Below are 27950 nucleotides of genomic sequence, written 5' to 3' on the forward strand. Positions count from 1 at the left end.
GACAACCTTGCTTTCAGCTCTTTATGTTGTTAGACCATTCTTAGATCAAATTATAGGTGTTACGTTTCCTTTGTTCCAATGACTTTGATTGCCACATTGACTCTTGCCTGCTCCTATAAACCTAAGTTTCCTAAACCCATTTTCTTTATCTCCCTGAACACCCCCACTTGTCATCCATCCTCTTCCTTTGTAAAAGTCTTGACCCTGGCTTGTTTTCGCCTCTGTTATAAAAGGCTGTATTCTGTTGCCCTCATATGAATATCATTTACTTGTTTAGATTCTTATTAATCTCCTGATTACCTTTATCTTCTTTGTTTTTAAGCAGATGCAGGCCAACCATACTTTTTTTTTAATAGCCAAGGTACAATGTCTATAGTCCTTGCCATTCACTGCCCCTTCCCATTTTTTTCCTTTGGCATTTTCTCCAGGAATCTGATACACTAACACTTGTTTACTCAGGGTACCCTACTATGAGCAAAATAGGTCAACCCTTTTCAATCTACTTTAAAACATCCATTCTCTATCTTATCTCTTAGGATTTTGCCTTTGGGTCATAATAAATGTTTGTTAATCTCAGTGGCTTATTACTCCTTACAAGCTGACATATATGTATTTTAATATAAGTCCAAGGGAATAAATGTTGTAAATAGCCGCACGGGAGGCAATATGCAAACAGCCTTTGAAAGTGTTCAGCTGGGGCTGGTGACCACTTCTCAAGGTTGAGCTAAAAGATTCCTAGTCCCTTCCAATTCTGAAAAATCCATGAATGACTAATGGTGGGAGTTTCAAGAACTTTGGCAAGTCAGTCCCAGTCTCTCTGTGGACTTGCTGTTTGTGGCTCTGCACCCCCACCTTCTTAATACAGGCTATTCTTTCAGCTTCCCCAGCAGTTGCCAATTGCCTGTCACATCTGAGAGCATTTTCTTGGCAAACCACCATTTTGCATGAAAGGGAGGCTTGGGATTGGGGAAAGTGGATTTGACAGTTTACAACCCAAAATATATTAATTGTGAGCTTTGGACCTTGGCAATCATAACTTATACAATAAACAATCTATTTGGTTGCTAAGCAACACTTTTCTCTCATTCTTGACCTCAGTGGAGGTATTTGAACTCTGGACTTATGAAATCTTAAATTCCCTCCTGCTTGCAGAACATGCTTTAGTGGCCTTGGCAGGAGCAGCATCTTATTTCTGCCCTGTACTTACCTCCCTTGCTTGAATCTCACCTTCCATATCCTCCTCTCTGACATGAATCCAGCAGGCGTGGGCTTTCTCAGCATAACTAATCACAGGCTGGGATTAGTCTTCAGTCTTCTGTGGAGCTCACCCTTGTGCTAAGGCCTTACAATAGGCACAACTTCGCCTAATGTGGATTCACATCTTGTCAACCTCCAATGGAGAAACTCAGTGATGAAGGCTCAACAGATCTTACATCTAATATGAATAATAAGAATTTCTTTAATAGCAAGATGTGTCTCTTTGAAGAGTTCCAGGTTTGGGAATATGTTTTACATGTGTACTAGGTATACCAGTTAATAATGCAGGTTTTTTTTTCAATAGATGGAGTTACACATATGTTGATATATATGCGATTTGATATGTATGCTATTTTGTTGTATTGACAGAAAGCTTCAAAACTTCATATGTCAAATTTGCTGAAGGTGTTAACATCATAGATATTTTTACGCTTAAAAATGTCAAATTTCGTGCCAAAAAAAGAGCATTTGTGGGAAATTTTAATTTATTACTTTATTTTGAAGAAAAAGTTATCATATACTTCGGGAAGCTTATGGTAAACATGCTCCATCTCAAGATACTTGTGAATGCTGGTTTAAATGCTTTAAAAGTGATGATTTCGATGTGAAAGACAAATAACGCCCAGGTCAACCGAAAAAGTTTGAAGACCAACAATTATAAGCATTATTGGATGAAGATGCGTGTCAAACTCAAAAACAACTTGCAGAAAGATTAAACATTGCTCAGCAAACAATTTCCGATCATTTACAAGCAATGGGAAAGATTTTAAAGGAAGAAAAATGGGCGCCACATCAACTGAACGAAAGACAAATGGAAAACCGAAAAGTCATCAGTAAAATGTTGCTTCAGCGGCACGAAAGAAAGTTTTTTTGCATCGAATTGTGACTGGCGATGAAAAGTGGATTTATTTTGAGAATCCCAAATGCACAAAATCATGGGTTGATCCAGGTCAACCCTCAACATCGACTGCAAGGCCAAATCGCTTTGGAAAGAAGACAATGCTCTGCATTTGGTGGGATCAGGAAGGTGTGGTATATTACGAGCTTCTAAAACAGTGGTTCTCAACCTTTCTAATGCCGCGACCCTTTAATACAGTTCCTCATGTTGTGGTGACCCCCAACCATAAAATTATTTTCGTTGCTACTTCATAACTGTAATTTTGCTACTGTTATGTATCGTAATGTAAATATCTGTGTTTTCCAATGGTCTTAGGCAACCCTGCTAGCAGTTCTCAACCTGTGAGCCACAAGTTGAGAACCGCTGCTATAGAGCCTAAGACCATTGGAAAACACAGATATTTACATTACAATTTGTAACAGTAGCAAAATTACAGTTATTAAGTAGCAACGAAAATAATTTTATGGTTGGGGGTCACCACAACATGAGGAACTGTATTAAAGGGTCGCGGCATTAGAAAGGTTGAGAACCACTGTTCTAAAACCAGTTGAAATCGTTAATACTGATCGCTACCGACAACAAATCATCAATTTGAACAACGCTTTGATTGTGAAATGACCAGAATGTGCCAGAAGACATAGCAAGGTAATTTTGCTTCCTGATAACATACCATCACACACTTCAAAACCAGTTAAAGACACATTAAAAGATCTTGCCTGGGAAGTATTAACCCACCCGCTGTATTCACCAGACCTTGCTCCTTCAGATTACCACTTGTTCCGATCGGTGGCACACGCACTTTCTGAGCAGCACTTCAGAACGTACAAAGAAGTGAAAATTGGGTCTCTGAATGATTTGCCTCAAAACAAGAAAAGTTCTATTGGGATGGTATCCACAAATTACCTGAAAGATGGGGGAATGTGTAGCTAGCGATGGACATTACTTTGAATAAAGCACTTTTGATGTTTCTCTTGAAATTATCATGTTTTCTTTTATTACAAAATCTGTCATTATTAACCGGTACACCTAGTATACAAAATTGGTAACATTTAGAGATTTAATTGAAAGAAAGAGCTTTTTATTGAGGAAGGAAAAACGTATTATCTTTTTAGGGTATTGAGATTGTATTCATTCCCAGTTCTTCTTAAGGCTTTTATAATATGTGGTAGCTTTTATAATTTGTGGTAGCTTCTAATACATAAATAAACTGTAGCATTTTGATTTTTAACTTTTATCTTTTACCTGAATTGTAACCATTTAAATAGATTTATAGCTATTTTCTTGAGCAGTCAAGGCTTTTCTGGTTGTTCTTGAACCTGGGGCTTACCATAATATGCAAAGGAGAGAGCGGGAGACAGAACTAGAGTGTATTAACACCAAATGACGGAGTAATAAAGGTGACTAGTTTTCTGCCATAGGAAGGAAGAGCATGCACAACCATGACATTTAGTCGTTTCTTTTTCTTTCTAGAAGGTAGAAAATATATGATGTAAGAGTGGTAGGAAGGGGAAAGACTGTTTTAATGTCAGGATAGGAGAAAGAAGCATCACTATAAATGAACTTGGAGAAAAGGTGTCAATGAATTTCCATTATCTTCATTAAACATCCCTCTATTTTGCTTCCCCTGTCTACCTGAAAAATGTGCCTCTGTCTCAGTTTTGCTCCCCCAAGGGCCCTTTTGTCCACTATGGCTTGAAGAGTAAAAGCCACAAAAGCCCTCTCTTTGGCCATGTTATCTCTTCACTGTTCCTTGGCTTACACTGTATTTATGTTTTGTTTGCAGGTCTGTGGCTGTCCTCTCTATTGGAAAGCTCCCATGTTCAGGGCTGCAGGGGGAGAGAAGACAGGATTTGTGTCAGCGCAGTCATTTATTGCCTTGTGGAGAAAGTAAGTATGTGAACAGTTTCTCTGAGGCTAGGCTAAGAATTGTCTGGTCTTAGTGACATGCTTTATAAAGCACACTTATTTTATTCATTTATTAATTTTCCTTTACCCTTTATTTCCACACGTAAAATTCGATGATTCACAACCATTTATACCCACACACAAATCCTTTTCATAAGCCTTTATCTTCTATGTCTCTAAGCAGTAAAACAGATCTTCAGAAATACCTCTGTAATAACCATTTGATAGTTTCTTAGTTTTACTTGTTAAATTTGAGTCTTAGGATTTGACTCTTATTGTAGTGATGTAAGAGCAAACCACATGTATCACAAGCAAATACAGCTTCCATTCTCATATGATCCAATTTAGAACTGTGTCTAGTTGATTCATTAAAAATAACTGAATTATTAAAAAATGTTTATCGTTACTTTTTGAAAGCTCCAGTTAAGGAACAAATAGTACATATATCAAGACACTCCTAGATTTTAACATCTTGACAAGTTTTCTTGAATTCAAATCCAACTTCTTTTTCTTTTTTTTTTCCTCCCTACTTTCTTCTTTAGAAGTTATTTCTTGATATATTTGTATGTTTTATATAAGAGCATGTCACAGCTGGCTCCTTCTACCTCTTTTAATTGATCAGCTTTCTTTATGTTCTTTTCACCTTTTCTGGTCTAGATACCCTTCCCGGTAAACTGTTGGGAAATGCTATTTACCTATCATCATCATCATCATTTAATAATTCACATATAGCCCTGGCCAGTTTGACTCATGGGTTGGAGCATCAGCATGTGGACTGAAGGGTCTTGGTTTCAATTCCCAGTCAAGGGCACCTACCTCAGTTGCAAGCTTGATCCCTGTCCCTGGTCAGGGCACATGCAGGAGGCAACCAATCTATGTGTTTCTCTCACATCGATGTCTCTCTCTCTCTCTCTCTCCCTCTCCACCCTCCCCTCCACTCTCTAAAAGAGTCAATAGAGCTGGTTTGGCTAGAGCATCAGCCTGCGGACTGAAGGGTCCCAGATTCGATTCCGGTCAGGGGCACATGCCTAGGTTACGGGTTTGAACCCCAGTGGGGGCATGCAAGAGGCAGCCAATCAGTGATTCTCTCTCATCATTGATGTCTCTATCTCTCTCTCCCTCTCCCTTCCTCTCTGAAATCAATAAGAATATATATATTTTTAAAAAGTCGATGGAAAAATACATCCTCGGGTGAGGATTTTAAAAAAAAAAAAAAAGCCCCCGACTCAAGGTGACATGCTGTCTCTCACCCTAGACATAGAAGGTACTAAGAGCTGAATTTTAAAAAATAAAAAATAAAATTCACATATAATAGCAACACAATTCAGCTTACAGATACTTTCTAATCCCTTCATGACACCTAAAAGCCCTTAGTAGTATAATGTTTAAGAACGTATTAGGTGATTAATAAATGTATTCTTATTTTTTAAAATCTAGCAGCAAGTTGAGTTGACCAAATTCTTTGTGCATTGCTGAAGTAATCAAGGGGTATAAGACTACTGGTTCATGAACTTTTGAAGAACCATACCAAAGCTAAAAGTTAGAAATGATTCATGTTTTCCAGGTGGATTTTAGTCATTTTATTACAGGGAGTAGTTCTGAATTGTTCAGATACCAAGGACTGAAAGGGCCCTAGGAGAATCATTCCTCATACACCATCAGGATGACACTCCAAAGTCAGAGTCATTATCACCATTTCACCTCTCCTATAGCAAATGGAAAACTGCTGGGTAAAATCTACAACTGTCTTCTTTTTTAATATGTGGATAAGCAGTCCTAAGGGGAATTACTTTGAGGCTAGAAATACCAAAAACAAAATACTTAGCCAGGAGTAAATCAGCAAGGGAATTATTCTTTGCCCTTGGAGTATTTCTGGCAGAACCTGGGGGAAGAAAATAGAGCCTAGGGTCTGAACAGTAGGGAGGTTGGCTTAGATTCCCTTCCTCTTCCCCACCATTAAAACTAGGACTTCAGCCCTGACCAGTTTCACTCAGCGGTTAGAGTGTTGACCTGAGGATCAAGGGGTCACGGGTTCAATTCCCATTCAAGGGCAGGTACCTGGGTTACAGTTTCCCCACCCCAGTCAGGGTACATGTGGGAAGCAACCAATTAATGTGTCTCTCTCACATCACTGTTTCTCTTCCCCCTGCCACCCTTTTCTCTCCTCCCACTCTCTAAGAAAATCAATGGAAAAAATATCCTTGGGTGAAGATTAACACACTCAAAAAAAGGCCAGGACTGCAGCTGGGTGCTCTGATTGTCTGTTAATCACTATTATTGTTATTTTAAATAAGCATATTACAGGAGGAGAATTCAGGAACTTGAAATGTGTAGGTGTTCTAGCTTTCATTCAGCTAAATACTTTCATCCTGATAGGTACCAGGCCTGAAAAGACCTCAGTTGGAGTGTGACTCAAGGGTAGAAGAAATAGAGATAATTTGTCAGAAGTATCTTCAGCCAATGAGTTCAGCATTGTTGACAAAAACCATCAAGCAATCTGGGAAAGCAGCAAGAAGTGAATTATGATTGTTTAAGAGAAAATTTTGAGAAAGCTGGGAAATTGAAAAAAAAAAAAAGTCTATTCTGTAAAAGATTAAAGCCAGAGAGAACTGTAACTACTTATATTCTGTTATTTTGAATATTCTCAGACCCTATGTTTGTGAGCCTGAGGCTGACTATAGCAAAGGAAAACTAGTATCCAGCTTGATTTATCTACAGTTAGCTGCATAATATTGAGGAAAGTAACAGCCAGTGTTTTTGTTTAAGACTATGTCACAGAGATAGGATGAATATTTATGTTGGTGGATAGAGCAGCAGCAACCACAACAGACGTATTCCTTTATTGAGATGAATGATTTTAATTGTATCTCTAGGGAAAAGAGAAAGCAAAAGGGGGAAAAAGACATGAAGCACAAATCTTCATTTTAGGAACTGGAAGAAACTACTCATCCTATATAATAAAAGCCTAATATGCAAATCTACCGAACGGCGGAATGACTGGTTGCTATGACATGCACTGACCACCAGGGGACAGATGTTCAATGAAGGAGCTGCCCCCTGGTGGTCATTGTGCTCCCACAGGAGGAGCATTGCTCAGCCAGAAGCTGGGCTCACGGCTGGCGAGTGCAGCGGCGGTGATGGGAGACTTTCCCACCTCCACAGCAGGCAGGCGGGAAGGAGCGAGGGGTCCCGGACTGCGAGAGCCCCCGACTGCAAGAGGGATGTCTGACAGGGGGATCAGGCCTAAGCCAACAGGCGGACATCCCCCAAGGGGTCCCGGACTGCCAGAGGGCGCAGGCTGGGCTGAGGGACACCTCCCTCCTCCAGTGCACAAATCTTGTTCACTGGGCCTCTAGTGAAGTTATATAGAATGAGCAACTGTCCCTGTCTTTTCTCTGCTAATTCTATGAACAGATAAGTGTACTGTATGTCTATAGTAAAGTTTTATCTCCTGGCCAGATATAAAATGGTTAGAGTGCCCTCTAGTGGGAGCTCCTCTCTGAGCTCTTAAAGCCTTTTAAATGCCTGGTACTTTAAGGGAGACCCTAAGTATGTTATTTTGGGAGATTAAGCAATTTAGCATGATGGTTTGAGTTACCACACTGACCTTGAAAAAGACGTGTTTATTTTTGTAATTTTTTGCAAATTGTACCCTTTTCAGAAAGTATCTTAGACCAAACTATAGTATTTTAAACTTTCAAGTACAAAAACTAACTGGCAAATAATGATACAGAATCAAAGCATAGTGACATACACATATGTGTGCTGATTTCCAATGAAAGTCAAATACAAAAGTCACAGCATAACAGGGAATAATTTCCCTCCTGTCCCAGTGCTTCTGGGGTGGACGGTTCCTAGCCCCTTCCAGGTGGTTTGTGGATAAACATCTAATGGGCTCTTGTTCCCATGCCTCTGCCCTCCCTTCTTTCCTTACTCTACTGCCCATTTCATTTTTCTCCTCTGACGTGTTTTTCTTAAAATAAGGACATTTTTAGGGGGAAGACATTGCTCCACCATTTTGTTGTTTGAGTTCCTAGATTTACCAGCTTTGTGGCATAGATCCTCTCAAATGGAGTTAGTAATATTGTTCATTTTTTATGCTTTATTTCTTTCCTTCTATGATAACATGTCATTTGTCCATGAATAAAACAATATTTTATCTTAAGAGTTCTAGAAGATTACCAGTTTAGAATCACTATGTTTACCTTCTTTCTCCAGTTTTCACGACTTTTTAAAAAAATTTATCTTTATTGTTGAAACTATTACAGATATCCCCTTTTCTTCCCCATTGACCCCCTCCAACCCACCCCCGTTCCCCACCCCCTAACCCCCAGGCCTTCACCACATGCTTTCACAACTTTTATCATCTCTTTTCTCCTACCATATAGAGTTCACTAGCCACTAGCATTGGCTGTAATTCACCTTTTCTTTGTATTTTATCTTTGTTTCCAATAGCAAAAGATCATACTTGAGTTGGCTTTTCCCTTTCAGAGTATCTCTCATGTGTCATGTCTGTACGGGTTTTATTTAGTAGTGCTGTTCATTCTTTAAAACATACTCCCTTCCAAAGACCTCACTGCCTTTTTGCTGTGATCATCCCACCTATTTTTCAATGCTAAGAGGTGGTTCCTATCAATACCTATTGTGCTAGTCTTTTTCTGAAAGTATATTTATTAATTTTGGGGGCTTTGAGCATGCTGAAGAATGATAAGGAGGATAAATATAAATATCATACTCTAGCTTTAATAATAACAAATGAAGTTAGTTATGTATACATCTGCTAGTCAGATCACAAACATTTTTGAGAGTCTTCTGTGTGAACATTGCTGTGCTAGGTGCTAAAGGAAAAAAAGAGCTATAACTTGACTTGCCCTTTAGGTGCTAGGTAAAGTTATTAATTTTTATTTTATAAAAGAAAGCTAACAGTACAATGGTATATATAATACATATAAATTAAATAGTATAAAGATAACTAAGGAATTTAGTTGTTAGAGAAGGCTTTTTGGAAGAGGAGGTGGGTTATTAGCTGGACCTTAAAGAATAGCCAGCATTCAGATAACAGAGTTGGAAGGGGTGGTATTCTAGGAGAGGAGAACAGTATGAGAAATGGCACAGAGGCAAGAATGCCCATGAAACACTCAGAGTATAGTGGGTCAGGCCAGCAGCCTGGAGTCTTAAGTTTCATATAGCAAAGTAGTAAGATAGGTATATAGGCAGGCTGCAGCCTAATTATAAAGCGCCTTAAATACCCAACTCGGGCGTTTAAACTTACTCTTCTAAGTGGTAGATAGCTACTGAACATTTTTGAAAAGGGAAATTATATAACCAAAGGATGCTTTAGAATGAGGAATTGTCTATATGAGATTAGGTGAACAGTGAAGCCTTTTATGACCCTCGTCCTTTCTAGCGGTCTCAGCATGAACTAATGAAAATTGGACTTGATGGTGCATTGGAAATAGAAAGGAAGGAATAGTTGCCTAAAACATTTTGAGGAAATATTCCTCAGGTCTCCAGTATTCCTGTCCTGTATTCCAAGCACCTCGTGGTCCAAGCTAGAAACCTGGGAATCGTCATGGATTTCTCCCTTTTACTCCCTCCCCCATTCTCTGCACACACCCCTAACAATTACTGCATTCTTTCATTTCAACCACATTTGCCCCTTTCCATCTCCCATCACCACTATCCATGCTCAGACCCTTGGATAAATATTTGCTTGATATTTCTAAAAAACATCTGGTCATGTCCAAGTTAAAATTCTTCTGTGAAATAGGCTAAAGTACAGGCATCTTGATCTAACATAGAAGGGGCCTCCGGCGTCCGATCCTACATGCTTGTGTCCCCATCTCTTACCACCCCAGCATTTGTAGTTGCCCACATATTCCATGCACTCTCACACCAGGCATCTACATGTGACCCTCGTGACCCACAGCAACCTTCTTTCCTACTTCCCCTTTTTAGGGAATCTCACTGGCCCTCTGTGTCCTTCTATGACACCCTGTGCTTATTACTTCAGTCATGGCTGTCACACGGGAGTATAACCTTATTTGTGTAGCTCTCTCCCTACATTATATAAGCTTTTCACAGGGTACAAAACTACACCTTATTTTCTTTGTGTCCCAAGTATCCTCAAGGCCAGACACAGTACCTGACACACAATTAGCATTCAATAAATAATTAAGAAAACAAGAAAATTTGGCGACTAATTGGCTATAGAGAATAAGGATGAGAAATAAGTCTAAAATAATTTCAAGCCCAAATGACTCAGGATGGTACCACCATTAACAAAAATAGACATCCATGAAAAGGACTCACTTTAAGAGGAAGGTTTTAACTTTGGTTTTTGATTCTTTGACTTTGCTGTCAGAGTATCGAATCCAAATGGAAATGTCCAGCAATTAGTTGGATGTGAGGCATTCTTGGACCTCAAAGCCTTAATATGGTCTCTCTCTCTCTCTCTCTCTCTCTCTCTCTCTCTCTCTCTCTCTCTCTCTCTCTCTCTCTCTCTCTCTCTCTCTCTCTCTCTCTCTACCTCTGTCTCTGTCTGTCTTAAGTCTGATCCTTCAGAGTGTAATTTCAAAAGCCACCTATCAGGTTGGCCCTGAATATGTCTGCCAGTCTGGGAAAACAGAGGTTTCTGTCTCATGTGGTGCACAATGGCACTTCCTGATGATGGGTAGCACTGGAGTTCTGGTCCCAGGTGTTCTGTGCTAAACCTGAATGGATATTCTCTTGCAGTGTATTGTTATCCTTATTAGTACAATTGACTCTGTGGTCTCAGCCCAGAAGCATTCTACAAAAATAATATACCATCTTGTTGAGCTTTTATTTAGATGTTCCTTTGACAAAATCAAAAGCATGGAATTTTCCCTTTATTTAATCATTGAAAGGAGAGCACTTGATTCTTGATCTAAATGGCTTCCAGATCAGACTAAAATTACCACCTGTTGTTGTAGTCATTGTTCACCGTAGCCGATCTTCCTAAGCAGTTGTTTCTTTTATAGGTTGCTGAATGATCATCATGATGATGCCTCTAAGTTTATCTGTCTTCTTGCAAAGCCCAGTTGCAGCTCTCTAGAACAGGAGGATTTTATCCCTTTACTTCAGGTAATTTTCATTTCCTTTTTTAAATGGGTTTTATTCTTAGAGTTTCAGAGGCTTTTTAAAATTTTCAAACTGTAATATATGTCAATTGAGATATACAAATTTAGAGGTCATATTTCTAGGATAATTGTTTTAGTAGCAAAATCCTTTTGTTAAATGAAAACACAGAACTCATAGTATAAAACAGATAAAACAGAGCTACTCCCACTGAAGCAGAAGAGAGGAGCCACTTAGCTTTCCCTTGCCCACCCACAGTCACTGAAGCATCTTCTATAACCAGGATCTGTTTTTACTATAGCATTCTTCATAACCTGATATATTGCTTGTTAATATTCTTAATTTTATGTCTAAATATTTGGTTTAATAAGAGGTGGTTCCTATCAACACCTATTGCCCTAGTTTTTTTCTGAAAGAGAGAGATAGTTACTGTATCTATAGGAACAGTATTATTCTGTTGCTCATTCTCAGTTCCTCACTATAAATTCCTTGAAGCTATGTCTGCCTTTCATTTCTGTTGAGTGCACACCATTTTTTTTTTTTTAGTGCCGATAAATCCTGTTGACTGTTAGTGGGGATACCTTAACCCTTTGCACTCGCTTGCTTTTTTCTCGATTCCTGCTACCAATGCTAACTGTGTCGAGTCACACTCAACATCCGAGTGCAAAAGGTTAAAGAAGGGCAGAAAAATATATTAACGTAGTATTTACACACACACAAAAAAAAGTACACGTAGATCACAAATGCACCAATCAATGAGTTTTCATAACATGAACACATCTGTTTAGATAGCACCCATTATCAAGAAACAAAACCAGTGCCCTCACTGCCACCCTAAGGTAACCACTATCCTGACTTCTAACACCATATGAGATAGATTTTTATTTATAATTAGAGGCCCGGTGCACGAAATTCGTGCACGGAGGGGGGTTGTCCCTCAGCCCAGCCTGTACCCTCTCCAATCTGGGATCCCTCTCACAATCCAGGACTGCTGGCTCCCAACTGCTTGCCTGCCTGCCTTCCTGATTGCCCCTAACCACTTCTGCCTGCCAGCCTGATCACCCCTTAACCACTCTGCTGCCAGCCTGTTTGCCCCCAACTTCCCTCCTCTGCCGGCCTGGTTACCCCTAACTGCCCTCTCCTGCAGGGTTGATCACCTCCAACTGCCCTCCCTTGCAGGCCGGGTGCCTCCCAACTGCCCTCTCCTGCTGGCCATCTTGTATTGGCCATCTTGTGTCCACATGGGGGCAGCTATATTGTGTGTTGCAGTGATGATCAATCTGAATAGTACTCTTTTATTAGATAGGATAGAGGCCTGGTACAGGGGTAGGGGCCAGCTGGTTTGCCCTGAAGGGTATCCCTGATCTGGGTGGGGTTCCCTTGGGGCATGGGGCGGCCTGAGCGAGGGGCCTGTGGTGGTTTGCAGGTGGGCCACGCCCCCTGGCAACGCAAGCGGAGGCCCTAGTATCTGGAATTTATTTTCCTTCTACAATTGAAACTTTGTAGCCTGGAGCAGAGCCAAGCCTGGGGCTCCCTCTGAGGCCCGCAGCCATTTGTGTTGGGGTTATAATTGAAACTTTGTTGCCTTAAGCGGGTGGGCCTGGCCAGGGTGTGCAGAAAGCTTTGCTTCCCCTGTTGCCGGCGGCAACCCTGGCCTGCTCTCTCAAGCTCCATTCTGCTGCCATTTGTTTGAATTTGTTTACCTTCTATAATTGAAACTTTGTAGCTTGAGTGGAGGCTTAGGCCTGCAACAGCTGGCAGAAAGCTTGGCTTCCTCTGTTACCTGGGAAACCTTGCTCTCTATGGCTGTAGCCATCTTGGTTTGGGTTAATTTGCATACTCGCTCTGATTGGATGGTGGGCGTGGCTTGTGGGTGTGTTGGAGGTATGGTCAATTTGCATATCTGTGTGTTATTAGATAGGATAACAACTTCCCATGTTCAGAATATGAAGTTTGGTTATGATTTATATTTAGGGTCTTTGAGCTTGTTTTAATTTTCATGTGGGCCTGGTTATCCTTAAACTCATCTACTACATGTTTTTGTTCCCTTTGAAAAAGTGCTCATGAGAAGGAGGATTCTTAATTGTTTTTTTACATTTAACCAAGACCATTATACATAACTAAAGGCCCAGTGCACAAAATTTGTGCACTGGGGAGGGGGGAGGTCCCTCAGCCCGGCCTGCACCCTCTTGAAGTCTCAGACCCCTTGGGGGATGTCCGCCTGCCGGCTTAGGCCTGCTCTCCACGGAGATCGGGCCTAAGCCAGCAGGCGGACATCCCTCTCGCAGTCTGGGACCCCTCACTCCTTACCGCCCACCTGCTCACTGCTCCTTACTGCTCAGTTCACTGCCACGGAGGCAGGAGAGGCTCCTATCACTCCCGCTGCGCTCACCAGCTGTGAGCCCGGCTTCTGACTGAGCAGTGCTCCCCCTATGGGAACGTACTGACCACCAGGGGGCAGCTCCTGCGTTGAGCATCTTCCCCCTGGTTGTCAGTGCGCATCATAGAGACTGGTCATTCTGCCGTAACAGTCGCTTAGGTTTTTATTATATAGACTAGAGGCCCGGTGCACGAAATTCGTGCATGGGGGGGGTGTCCCTCAGCCCAGCCTGCACCCTCTCCAATCTGGGACCCCTTGAGGGATGTTGGACCGCCCATTTAGGCAGTTAGGGGTGACCGGGCCAGCAGAGGAGGGCAGTTGGGGGAGACCGGGCCAGCAGGGGAGGGCAGTTGGGAGGGACCAGGCCTGCAGGAGAGGGCAGTTGGGGGGACCAGGCCAGCAGGGGAGGGCAGTTGGGGGGGGACCAGGCCTGGAGGGGAGGGCAGTTGCGGGGGACCAGGCCTGGTCGTCCCCTGCCAACTGCCCTCCCCTGCGGGCCTAAACAGGCGGTTGGACATCCCTCTCACAATCCAGGACTGCTGGCTCCCAACTGCCCTCCTCTGCAGGCCTGGTCCTCCCCAACTTCCCTCCCCTGCTGGTCTGGTCCCCCTCAACTGCCCTCCCCTGCAAGCCTTGTCCCCCCAAAACTGCCCTCCCCTGCAAGCCTGGTCCCCCCAACTGCTCTCCCCTGCTGGTCCAGTCACCCCAACTGCCCTCCCCTGCAGGCCTGGTCCCCCCCAACTGCTCTCCTCTGCTGGCCTGGTCACCCCTAACTGCCCACAACTGCCCTCCCCTGCAGGCCATCTTGTGGCGGCCATCTTGTGTCACATGGGGGCAACCATCTTTGACCACATGGGGGCAGCCATCTTGTGTCTTGGTTTGACGGTCAATTTGCATATTACTCTTTTTTTAGATAGGATACCTAACATTGCATATTCCTATTTGTTTTATGAAATTCAAATACTCAGTTTTAAAACTATATTCCTAATAAAATGTTCTGGTTTAATGTATTTTTATGATTTCAGAGAGGAAGGGAGAGGGAGAGAGAGATAGAAACATCAATGATGAGAGAGAATCATTGATTAGCTGCCTCCTGCATGCCCCACACTGGGGATCAAGCCTGCAACCCAGACATGTACCCTGACCGGGAATCAAACCATGACCTTCTGGTTCACAGGTCAATGCTCAACCACTGAGCCACACCAGCTGGGCTAAAATGTTCTGTTTCAATACCAGTTTTCAGTCCACTTCTTACTCTCACCCCTTGTTTCATTCTTGGCCCTGCTCTGATTCTTACAAACTCCCATCTTTTGGGCCCCCTTTCCTGACTAGCTTCTGTGTTGGTCTGGACAAAGTATGCCTGCCAGGAGATGAGAGGGGAGAGGAGAGATAAGTTGGCATTTTCCCCCACTTTCTGTTTAAGCACAGTAACTATATCTCTCTATATATAGCCCCTTCTCCATAGTATTAGAGTATGGGCTCCCATAACTCTATTCCTCCTCTTGTCCCTTTGGTCCTGGGATGGTAACAGTATTATTCTATTGCTCATTCTCAGTTCCTCACTATCCTCTTGTTTGTTTGTTTAACCTGCCCATGACTCTGCATATAGTCCCTTCATGAAAGGTTCATTTTGGTGAATTCTTTTCCCTGCTTGACTGAGTTTTATCAGAAGCTTTGACAGGAATATAAATTAAGCCTATACGAAGAAAATTACAAACAACAAAACTATGAATTAGTGGACATTTATATTTCCTTAAGTCTATGGAAATTTTTTTTTTGCTATTGTTAATCCTCACCCGGGGATATTTTTTCCATTGATTTTTAGAGAGAGTGGAAAGGAGGGAGGGAGGGAGGAAGGGAGGGAGTAAGTGAGAAACATCGATGTGAGAGAGACACATGAATCAGCTGCCTCCCATAGGGGCCAGGGATCAAACCTGCAACCCAGGATGTGCCCTTGAGTGAATCCACAACCCTTCGATGCATGGGCCAATGCTCTAACCATTAAGCAACACCATCTAGGGTGGAGAATTTTTATTATTTAAGAAGTGGACTTGTGGAGTCTTCTGGTAAAAGGTGACAGAATGAATAAATACATTTTCCTTCCATTTCCCCCCCAAACTAATCTGTAGTTAAAATATAAAAACTTAAAAGGAATAAACCTATGGAAGTGAATGGGGTGGTAGAGAAGAACAGAGAGAAAAAAAATCCATGTACAAGAGATTTCAGTATTTCTTAGAGATAGAAAGAAGATGCAGGTTAAGGAAACCACAGCCCAGAATGAGGTGCTGTGCATGGGCTGCAGTGGAGAAGTGAGCTACTCTGCTTTACACTGCTTGTTAGGATCCCAGAGAGGCAGTAAACTCAGAGTTAGTAGATCTAATGAGAAATATTAGATGTGGGGATTCATTGAAGGTTGGTGTACAAAATAATTGACAGTTGACTCCTTACCTGGTTCCCAAATATAAAGTATAGCCTGGCATGTACTTACAAACATAAACAAACTGACAAAACAAACAATAAATCATGTTAAGACAAATTCCAATAGAGGAACCTCCTAGACCAGTGGTTGCCAACCTTTCAGACCTCACGGACCACCGGTGGCCCGCGGACCACTGGTTGGCGACCACTGCTCCAAAGATTTCCTTAAACCAGCAGTCGCCAACCTTTCAGACCGTTTGGCGACCGCTACTGACCAGTACTCCTCAAAACTGTTAAGATCATCAAAACGAGGAAAGTCTGAGAAATTGTCACAGCCATAAGGGTCCCAGGAGACATGACAACTAAATGTAATATGGGATCCTGGATGGGATATTGGCACAGGAAAAAGACATTAGGTAAACATTAAGGAAATGTGAATAAAGTGTAGGCTTTAATAATAGTAATAATAATGTATCAAGATTGTTTTATTAATTATAACTAATGCTAATATAAGATGTTAATACTAGAGGAAACTGGGTACAGGGTATATGGGAACTCTATACTATCTGCTCAATTATCTGTGTAAATCTGAAACTGTTCTAAAAATTAAAGTCTTTTTAAAAATAATTTCTATATTTTGAGATATTATATAAAACTAGAGGCCCAGTGCACTCATTGGGGGGTGGTCCCTCAGCCCGGCCTGCACCCTCTCACAGTCCAGGAACCCTCAGGGGATGTCCAACTGACAGCTTAGGTCTGCTCCCCATCAGTTGGACATCCTTAGCACTGCCACGGAGGCAGGAGAGGCTCCCGCCACCGCCGCTGCACTCACCAGCCGTGAGCCCAGCTTCTGGCTGATCAGCGCTCCCCTGTGGGAGTGCACTGACCACCAGGGGACAGCTCCTGCATTGAACGTCTGCCCCCTGGTGGTCGGTGCACGTCATAGCAACTGGTTGTTCTGCCATTTGGTTGATTTACATATTAGCCTTTTATTATATAGGATAAGAATAGAATGTTATGAAAACAGAATGCTACCACACACAAAAAAAAGCTGTTAGAACTTTAAAACATAAATATCAAAATTTAAAATTTCAACATAAGGCCTGGGAACTGAAGTTAAGGATATCTCTGGCATGCACATGCATGCATGCACAAACACACAGGGAGAGAAGCAAAGAGAGACATAGAGGACTGATTTAAGAGTATCAACTCTTACTTACTGGAGTCTGTGAAGAAAGAAGGAGAAAAATGGAGAGGAGGAACTTAGCAAATTATAATACAGAATCATCAATACAGGATGGGGAGATTGGGGTGATAGGGTAGGTCCTCAGAGCAAGTACCCAGTGAGAATTCTTGGAATTCCTGTTTTCCTCCTTGGGGAAAACACAACACGCTGTGTAACAAGTGACTGATTAAAAATAGAATATGACCCTCCCACACCAGCCTCTCATGCTCTCTGTAGTCACTGCCTACAGAATCAAATACAGTACACAGTCTTTTGGTTGAAAGGAGCCACTGAGTGCTAAGCACAATGAATAAAAAAAGGCATACATAAATATGTCCTCTTGAAATTTTAGAAAAATACTGATGAAGAGAAAATACTAAACGTTTTCAGAGAGAGAGAGGAAAAAAAAAAGATTACCTTAAGAAAGGAACAAGAATTAGTGTGGTATTAGATTCTCATTGGCAAATCTGGGGAAATGGATTTGAACTCAGATTTCTATGTCCTGCCAAGCTATCAGTCAAATAAAAGGTTAGAATAAAGACATTTAAAAACTCTGGAAGTTGCCAGCATAGGACAGTGGTTAAGCATTGACCAATGAACCAGGAGGTCATGGTTCGATTCCTGTCAGAACACATGTCTTGGTTTTGGGCTCGATCCCCAGTGTGGGGTGTGCAGGAGGCAGCCATTCAATGATTCTCTCTCATCATTGATGTTTCTATCCCTCTCTCCCTCTCCCTTTCTCTCTGAAATAAAAAAATACATATGTGTGTATATATATTTTTTAATTCAGGAAATTTATCTCCTATTTTCTTAGAGAGTTACAGTAGTCCCCCATCTTTATTTGTGGTTTTGCTTTCCAACGTTTCAGTTAGCCGTGCTCAACCACAGTCTGAAAATACTAAATGGAAAATTCCAGAAATAAATAATTTATAAGTTTTAAATAGCAGGCCATTCTGAGTAGCATGATAAAATCTTGTGCCAGTCTGTCCTGGAAATGAATCATCCCTTTGTTCAGCATATCCACATTGTATATGCTACCTGCCCATTAGTCACTTATTAGCCATCTCGGTCATCAGATTGACTATTGGGGTATTTCAGTGCTTGTGTTCATGGCCATTGATGTTTTTATTTTTTTAGAGAGAGTGGAAGGGAAGGGGGAGAAGGAGAGGGAGAGAGAGAGAAACATTGATATGAGACACACCAATTGGTCGCCCCCCATATGTGCCCCAACTGAGGCCGGGAATGGAACCTGCGACCCTTCGGTACGTGGGCCAGTGCTCACCAGGGTGATTATCAGATTTTAAAATAAATAAAATTTGAAATTGAAAACAGATTTCTCCACACAGTTATTTTGATGGACATTAGCTAGCTGGCTCACACAACTTAACATAGACTTCAAGCTATTTGGCTACATGGCTTTTTTTTTTTTCCCAAAAAATATTTCTATGTCTATAGGTTAAGAAAGAATCAGTCCAGTTGGCTTGTTTCCGTCATCCTTTCTGTGTAAATTTCATTTAGCAATCTCTACCAAGATTTGTGGGATGAATTTCCCTGACATTCTTGATGTTAGAATTATTGTAAATACCGACCTCTAAAATATTTGATTCATAAATCACCAAATGTAGCTAAATTTAAATTTTAACTTTTTATTAAAATGTACTATGCATATTGAAAACACAAATATGCTTGTGATAAAATTTGAATTTAATAAAGTATTAATTTAATTTTAAGTGCATTGTTCAATATTCTAAAATAGTGAGTTTGCTCAACTGGCAGCATATTTCTATAGAAAGGAAGAAGAAAATTCTGTAGGAGTTTTATATGTTTAATTTAGTTTTGGTTTTATTCTTTTTCAGGATGTGGTGGATACACACCCTGGCCTCACGTTCCTAAAAGATGCTCCAGAATTCCACTCCCGCTACATCACCACGGTAAGCTGAGTCCTCTTTGTCTTAATATAACTCTATGAGTCTCCTTTTTATCACTACCTACTATCCAGGCTTTCAAATTTTTATGCAAAAGGTAACATGGGCTATAATGATTATTTTAAGATCACCTTAAGGAAGGAAAGTGCCAAAACCAGTTTGGCTCAGTAGATAGAGCGTCCGCCTGCGGACTGAAAGGTCCCAGGTTCGATTCCGGGTCAAGGGCATGTACCTTGGTTGCGGGCACATCCCCAGTAGGGGGTGTGCAGGAGGCAGCTGATGGATGTTTCTCTCTCATTGATGTTTCTAACTCTCTATCCCTCTCCCTTCCTCTCTGTAAAAAATCAATAAAATATATTTAAAAAAAAAAAAAGGAAGGAAGGAAGGTGATCTGTTTCCTTCTTATATGTATCCAGTGCTTTAAGAGATCTCTTGTATACAAAATTAAAGTAATATATTCATTCTGTCTGGTCTTATGAAGTATAACTTTTGCTGTGTCATAAATATTGATACCCAGTTGCATATAATACTGAAAAGAATTTTCAAGACAAAGATGTTTCTGTACTACCTCAGAGTTAGAAGTGGACTTGGTATTAAGAAATAGCCTGTGTGGCCCAGCCAGTTTGGCTCAGTGGTTGAGCATCGACCTATGTATGAACCAGGAGGTCATAATTCGATACCAGTCAGGGCACATTTAGGGTTGTGGGCTCAATCCCCAGTGTAGGGCATGCAGGAGGCAGCTGATTAGTGATTCTCATCATTGATGTTCCTATCTCTCCCTCTCTCTTCCTCTCTGAAATCAATAAAAATATTTTTTATAAAGAAATAGCTTGTGTGTAATTAGAAAACAAATCATGTAAGGATTACAATAACATAATTATAGTCTCCTTCTTTGTGAGGTGCTTTCTCATTCTGTTTCCACATGACACACTCCCTTACTTCATCCAGATGTATGCTCATTTGATCAGTCTCAGGCAGGGCATGAATTATGTATGAGAGTACACAGGCATGCCATGCATACAGCAGCCACGTCAGGCATTCTCTGTCCTAACTCCTAGGTTATCTTCGAAGGAATTCCAAAGATGAGCCCCACGCACACTTCAAATTCATGGCCACACTCAAGTGAGATGGCCCTTGTCTCTGGCTCAGATTCCCCAGAATATAGGCCAGTCTCCTCTAAGGAAAACCCTCTCATTCTTAAGGTACTTTTTGTTTGCCATGGATTTGTTGCATTCTGTTGAGTTACAGAAAACTGCTGCGGTTTTTTCTTCCTGTAGGAACTTCATTCTTGGCTTTCACAATTGGTTTTCATCTGTCATAAAACTTGGCGAGACTTTAAGCCAGAAGGTGTCACTGTCATGTAAGAGTGTTTCAGAAGTTATTTTTTTCCTGTTAACCACACTATACTAAATTACCTCCACCAAAATCACCTGGGCCCAGTCACCCTTCTTTCTCACTTGCATTACTTCTAATTGGTCTCTCTGCTTACACCCTCATTGTCCTACAGTCTAGTTTCCACAAAGCAAAGTTATCCTTTTAAAATGTAAGTTAAATCATGTCACTCCTCTGATCAAACCCTCCACTGGTTTGCCATCTCACTCTGAGTAAAAACCAAAGTCCTTGCCAAGACTCTCCATAATCCACCCTCACATGTCCTGCCCTCTGATCTAATCTCCTACCATCCTACCGTCAGCCACAATGGCCTCCTCAGTGTCTGGAAAATACTAACTTCTGCCTCAGGTGCTTTGTTCTTATTCTTTCCTCTGCCTGGAATGCTCTTCCTACAGATTTCCACATGACTGGCTCCCTTACTTCATCCAGATGTGTGCTCAGATATTTCTTTATTAGTGAGGCCTTTCCTGGTTCTTCCTCTACATTCTTTGCCCTTCTTCTTCCTCTGCTCCCTTCCCCTGTATTCTCTATTCCATTGCTCTAGTTTATTTCCTTCTTAGCTCTTTTTTGTTCACATAGAATTCACGCCTGATATTTAAATGTTTTATTTGTTTGTTGTCCATCTCCTTCTCTGTAATATAAACTTCATGAGAACAGGGACTTCTTTATATTTTCACTGCTGTATCTCCAATAGCTAGAATAGTGCCTGGCACATCATAGATGCACAGTAAATATTTATTGAGTGAATAGTGAAATTATTCATGCTTAAGAATTCTACACATCAATTCTGGCTCCAGTCCCAAAAGGAATTATCGGGTCCTAATTGTTGACAGTTCTATAAACTCGGGTATATTAATAGCATAATCTGGGATCTTAAGAATTGTATAAGAATTTGAGATAATCTAGTATAACCTTCTACCAATACAGAAAATGTTCTCTTTAGATGACCTTTTATTGAAACTTGTTCTTTGAAAAGATGTAAAGAACAGAATCGCAAAATAGAGATAATTTTTCTTTCTCTACACTTTTTAGTTTGGTATTTAAGTCTGATGGTCATCTAGCAAGTGGCCCCAAGGAAGTTTTATAATTTCAGAGTGAAAAGCCATGAAACAACTTTATTCACATAGAATTCACATTTTCTGAGAAATTCTATTGTGTTAATTGTTAACCAAAAAGAACTACATTGGTCAATCGCATTTGTATATTATTATTTACATCTTTAAAATTTATACTTTATTATTCACATTATGCTGCTTTATCCCAGATTCACATAAATGAATCCATTATTTAGAGGTAGTATTAAAGTATAAAGTACTATGATGAAATAATGACAATTATTTCAAAACAGCATCTATATATATAAAACCCTAAGCGACCGGCCAACCATTCGACTGTCTGACCAGTAGCTATGACATGTACTGACCACCAGGGGGCAGATGCTCAACACAGGAGCTGCCGAGTTGTGGTGACTTGGCAGCTGTGGTTCTCAGGTGATGCACCCGGAACTGAGAGGAGGGAGCCTGATTCTGGGACCCCTCTGGGGATGTTAGAGAACCGGTTTCAGCCTGATCCCCACAGGCCAGGCTGAGGGACCCCACCTGTGTACGAATCTGTGCACCGGGCCTCTAGTTATAACATAAACAGTAAACAAGATCCAGTTGAGAAGGTAGAAAGTGAATCTGTGTATACTGAGATAAGTGTATCTGCATTTGTGATAATCTCATACTACCATCCACTAAAGGAAAGTACAAATAAAAAGTATCACAGTGAATATCTGGAAACAAAATATTTTTGGAATGGTTATCATTTCTCTCCAGTGCCTTTTATGTTATGAAAGTTGGTCAGATAATGGCATGAAGTCATTGAAACTTTTACATTATTTCAGAGTACGGTGAGTTTTTCTAGAAAAATATAAAATAAGCTTTTTAGTGTAATATTAATTGATTTTGTCATTAAAGGCATAAAAGTGGCCAAATTAGTGAGGCACAATTCTCTACCCTTCTCATGGCAAAAAAAGATGAGATCACTCTACTCCCAATGTATTTACAAAGATCAGCCTCAGAATTAATGATAAATATCTCAGAAAAAGCAAAATTAATTTATCATATGACCTTATTGAATGTTATGTAATCTCAGTGACACAGTGTAGAACAGTTAATACAGAGTGGGGCAAAAGTAGGTTTACAGTTGTTGGTATGAAAAACAATACAGTAATTGATAAATAATAATACAAGAATAAACTGTGTTTCATGTTCTCACAATTGTAAACCATACTTTTGCCCCACCCTGTATATTTTGTTTGCATGATAGAATTATTTAGTTATTTCACTTTATGGTTGGAAGAAACTGATGACAAGAGTATGACTCAAGTATTAGCTTATATGTGGCACATATACAATGAAGAATAGTTGGGCAACTTTTATTTTCTATTTGTCACTGAAAACCTATGCTATAGGAAAAAAAGGTTTTATTTGTTTATTTGTAGCTATTTTTAGGCTAGAAAGACAGAGCACCAACTGTGCATACAGTAAATATGGACATCACTACCCAAATAAGAGATTGCACCTAATGTCACTCCATTATTCTCCTTTATTTCCAGAGAAGAGTTGGCAATGGAGAAATAAGCCACTTGATAGCAAATAAAAACGAAAATTTGAAATACTAGCAAATTGTAGCCCTTGAGTTTGCAGTTTTGCATGCTGTGCAGAGAAATTGCCAGTAAATAAGAGACCGCTTATCCCAACTGGCATATGCTGACTTTTGAGGAAAGAGGTGCTCACATGAGCTTTTTTAAAATAAGTGATGAGATTGAAAATACTTCTTTATGACATTGGTGCTAGCAATAAAAAGATATTTCTGTGGCTCATCCAGATGGTGTCTTAATGATGTATTCAGTATCTTGATTGACCCGAATCCATCACTTCTGACTGAAATGCCAGGATTTTAATTGTTGAGGACAAGGTACTGATATTTCCTGAGATGACTAAACTGTGCTAGAGACTGCTCATCACTAACAGCTTAACTCTTTCCCCTTAAGACTTTTTCCTCTTAAAGAAAGAACTGATATTTATTAGATAGATTTTTTTTTAAGTCCAAATTCTGCAGGAGACCATGGAAAAGTACTTTTCAGAGCCATATTGACCAGAATGGATCAGGAATCCATTCATCACACCCTGCCAATAGAAGAGCCAGACTTCCAACATTTGAGTATGTTTATCTGCTTTCAAGTGAGCAGTCTCTCAGTAACTTGTGTTTGCATTCTATCTACTCCTCAAAAACTATCTGACAGATCCCCCAAACACTTCCTTCCGTTTCTGGTGATCTACAATTGTGAATTAGAGGCCTCCAATTCAGTAGAGATAAAGAAAAAGAAAGGAAACTGACTTGCAATTCAAATTATCTATCAAGTTGACTAGAGATCTCTTAGTGAAAAATTGTCAAATTTCATTCCTCTCACTGGCAGTAAACAATTATCATTATTAACTTTAAAATTTTGTTCTATATTTTTTAATAAGTAATTTATTTTTTACTTCCCTAAAAGTGGTAGACCAAAGTTAGGAGGAAAAATATATGTAGAACCAGCAGCTACATGTTCTCACCACTAGATGGTGCCCTTACCTCGGTAAGCTAAAATGCTGAATCAGTAATGTGGAAACGTAAATGTGCTGATGAAGTGGGGCCACTAAATAAGGAGATTTAGGCAATGGAAAAATAGAATACAGGTTCATTTTTTTTTTCCAGGTACATTTTTATAGCATTATATAAGTATGTTAGAAGAGGCTAAAATAGGAAATATTTAACACTATAAATGTTTGCAAATTTTAAAAATTCTGTCAAAAAACAAAAAATAGAACAAGAAAGGAGTAAAATAAGAAGCAAAAATGCACATTAAAGATTTATAATTTTAAGTGTAATAGTATTCCATAAGTAATATAAAATATCTGAGGAGTATATAAATATAAAATTTATTGATAGGAAAGTTAGACTTTAAGATAAATTTATATTCAAAATTGAGAAATAAGCACAAAAATATAATGTTCAACAAAGGAAAATATCTATCTCTACAGATAGATAAATAAATATGTGTATATATATATATATGTATTTATATTTTTTTTTTTTCCTATGCTAAAAGTCCTCCAGCTTTTTTATATGAACTTCAGCCAAGCTAGTGCTAAGAATACAGTGTTAAATAAGACACATTCTCTGCCCTAAAACACCTAAGTCAGAGTTGGAGTAATTGGGGCCAGTTGGAAAATTAAACGCCAGGCAGTTCCATCTCCCACTTAATGCAGGAATCCTTACAACTTCTGCCTAAATAATAGTGGAGAGAAGAAACTTCACTTCTTCATACAGCCCATTGCCTCAGAGAGTTAATTTTAGGAAACTCCTCCTTATATTGAAACATTTCTGTATAAGGGCATTTCTATCTAGTAGTTCTAGTTCTGCCCTCTGGGACAACAAAAAGAGTCAGCTTCTTCGACCTGATAGTCATTCAGATCATGGACACCTCTACACTTAATTTTTCCTCAAGAGTAAGCATTACTCCATTAGTAATATCTTTCACAATAATTTAGACTATATTAACCCTTTCTACACATTTTATATTCAATCTATAAATCAGACACTTTTTATATTCAATCTGTAAATCATAGACAACAATACTGCTTTATATAAAATACTAATTAGAGACTTTTCTTAGTTGGCATCCATACTATTCGTAACTCTGAACAGAGTTATTCAACTAGCTATGAATCCAACACATATATTTCTATCACAAATGTAACACAAAAGTCTACACTGTGTGCCACTGAAACTTGGTCAAGGAATGGTATGAAATCATTGAAGCTTTATGAGGTGATACCTCATTAATTTAGCAAGCAATTTTCCAAAGAAGACATACAGATAGCCAACAAGTACATGAAAAGATAGATGCTCAACATCACTAATCATCAGGGAAATGCAAATCAAAATCAAAATAAGATATCACCTCATACCTGGCTATTATCAAAAAGACTAGTGGCCTGGTGCACGAAATTTGTGCACAGAGGGGAGGTTCCCTCAACCCAGCCTGCACCCTCTCCAACTGGGGACCCCTTGGGGGATGTCCGACTGCCGGCAGTCGAACATCCCTCTTGCAGTCTGGGACTGCTGGCTCCTAACCGCTCACCTGCCTGCCTGATCACCCCTAACTGCCTCTGTCTGCCTGCCTGATTGCCCCTAACCCCTCTGCCTGCCTGCCTGATCACCCCAACCTCTCTGCCTGCCTGATCACCCCTAACTGCCTTTGCCTGCCTGCCTGATCGCCCCTAACTGCCCTCCCCTGCCAGCCTGGTGGCCCCCAACTTCCCTCCCCTGTCGGCCTGATCTTGCCCCCAATGGCCCTCCCCTGCTGGCCTGATCTTGCCCCCATCTACCCTCCCTGCCAGCCTGGTTGCCCCCAACTGCCCTCCCCTGCCGGCCTGATCTCGCCCCCAACTGTTCTCCCCTGCATGCCTGATCTCGCCCCCAACTGCCCTCCTCTGCCGGCCAATTTGGTTCTGATTGGTCGGTTTCTATGCCAGTTAGTGTCAAAAACTCCACCTCCTAGGCAGCCATTGGCTCCTCACACTTCACCCAGATTTAGTTCTGATTGGTTGGTTTCTATGCCAGTCAGTGTCAAAAGCTCCGCCTCCTAGGCAGCAATTGGCTCCTCATAGTTGACCCAGATTTGGTTCTGATTGGTCAGTTTCTATGCCAGTCAGTGTCAAAAGCTCCGCCTCCTAGGCAGCCATTGCTCCTCACAGTTGACCCAGATTTGGTTCTGATTGGTCGGTTTCTATGCCAGTCAGCGTCAAGCTTCGCCTCCTAGGCAGCCATTGGCTCCTCACAGTTGACCAAGATTTGGTTCTGATTGGTCAGTTTCTATGCCAGTCAGCATCAAAAGCTCCGCCTCCTATGCAGCCATTAGCTCCTCACACTTCACCCAGATTTGGTTCTGATTGGTCGGTTTCTATGCCAGTCAGCGTCTCTGGGCCTATCAACGGGGCCTGATTAGAAAGGTGGCGCTGATCAGAGAAATGGAGGTGCGGCTGCTGGCCAGGCCCGGAGAGAAAGAGAGAGGCAAGTGCTGATTAACAGCTGCCATAGAGGCTACGGATCAGACCCTGCTTCTCTCTTCAGGCCTCTCTCCGGGTCTGATTCACAGCCCACTTAGCAGTCAGTGCTGGGTCACCGCGCCTGCAGCCCCAGCAGTCAGTACTGGGTCACCACGGCAACCCAGCGCTGACTGCAGGACTGACTTCTGCTTGGTCGAGCCTCCGGTTGTTGTGGATGTGACGGACCCAGGGTTTTTATATATTAGGACAAGAAATAATAGGGAAGAAAAGGGAAACCTTGTGGACTGTTGGTTGGAATGTAAATTGGTCTAACCACTATGAACACAGTATGGAGGTCCCTCAAAACATTAAAAATAGCCCTGGCCTGTGTGGCTCGGTTGGAGCATCATACCGTGCACCAAAAGGTGGCAGGTTCAATTCCCAGTCAGGGCACATATACAATACACAGGTTGTGGGTTTGATCCCTGGTTGGGTCGCATGCGAGAGGCAACCGATTGATGTTTCTCTGTCACGTCAATGTTTCTCTCTCTCTCTCTCTCTCTCTCTCTCTCTCTCTCTCTCTCCGTCTCTCTCTTTCTCTCCTTTAATCAATTTTAAAAATTAAAACATCAAAAATAGAATTTCCAGGAGAAATCAAGATGGCGGCATAGGTAAGCACCTAAACTGCTGCCTCACACAACAATTTCAAAACTACAACTAAAGACAGAACAGACATCATCCAGAACCACAGGAAAGCTGGCTGAGTGGAAATTCTACAACTAGAAGGAAAGAGAAAAGCTCACGGAGGATCAGAAGAGCTGCAAAGGGCTGAGGTACGAAGACACGCGCTCAGAGAAAACGGACAGCTGAGTGCCTGGCTGGCTTTCTCTGGCAGGAGGGAGAAGGAAGCTCCCGACTTCATTGAACCCCAGTTCCGACTGCACTGAACCCCAGTTCCGGGCAAAACCTCGTGGACCCAGGCTCATATGGGGGGAGTATGGACTGTCAGGTAGAGAGAAAAGCACATGGAGACTCGGAGAATCAGGGGAGCAGCGGCGGGCAGGGGTCTGGAGGCACACGCGTGCGCAAGCGCACGCAGAGAAGACTGATGCGGAGGTTACTGCTGGCTTTCCCTAGTGGAAGGGAGTCCGAAGCTCCTGACTGCACTGAACCCCAGTTCTGAATGCACTGAACCCCAGTTCCGGGCGAGCCCCTGGGGACCCACACTGTTATGGGGGGAATCTGGACTGTCAGGCAGAAACTCAGGGGAGCCGCGAAAGGCAGAGGTCTGGAGGGGCGCGCGCAAGTGCGTGCAGAGAGGGCTGACTGCTGACTGCGCCACTGGCTGGAGGGAACCGGAAGCTCCCGACTGCTC

At 41.3% G+C, this 27950-nt stretch overlaps 1 protein-coding gene across 3 annotated transcripts in view; it reads left to right on the plus strand.

Annotated features, from left to right (window-relative positions):
• The window catches only part of PPP2R3A (protein phosphatase 2 regulatory subunit B''alpha), a 118072-nt gene that overhangs the window by 33008 nt on the left and 57114 nt on the right, over nucleotides 1-27950 (plus strand). For all 3 annotated transcript variants that reach the window (XM_054729475.1, XM_054729474.1, XM_054729476.1), the window contains exons 3-5: nucleotides 3939-4042; nucleotides 11062-11164; nucleotides 19038-19112. In XM_054729475.1, the coding sequence (XP_054585450.1) occupies nucleotides 3939-4042; nucleotides 11062-11164; nucleotides 19038-19112 (282 nt within the window). The remainder of the gene's footprint in view (nucleotides 1-3938; nucleotides 4043-11061; nucleotides 11165-19037; nucleotides 19113-27950) is intronic.

The sequence above is a fragment of the Eptesicus fuscus genome, chromosome 18 (genome assembly GCF_027574615.1).
Source record: "Eptesicus fuscus isolate TK198812 chromosome 18, DD_ASM_mEF_20220401, whole genome shotgun sequence".
NCBI lineage: Eukaryota > Metazoa > Chordata > Mammalia > Chiroptera > Vespertilionidae > Eptesicus > Eptesicus fuscus.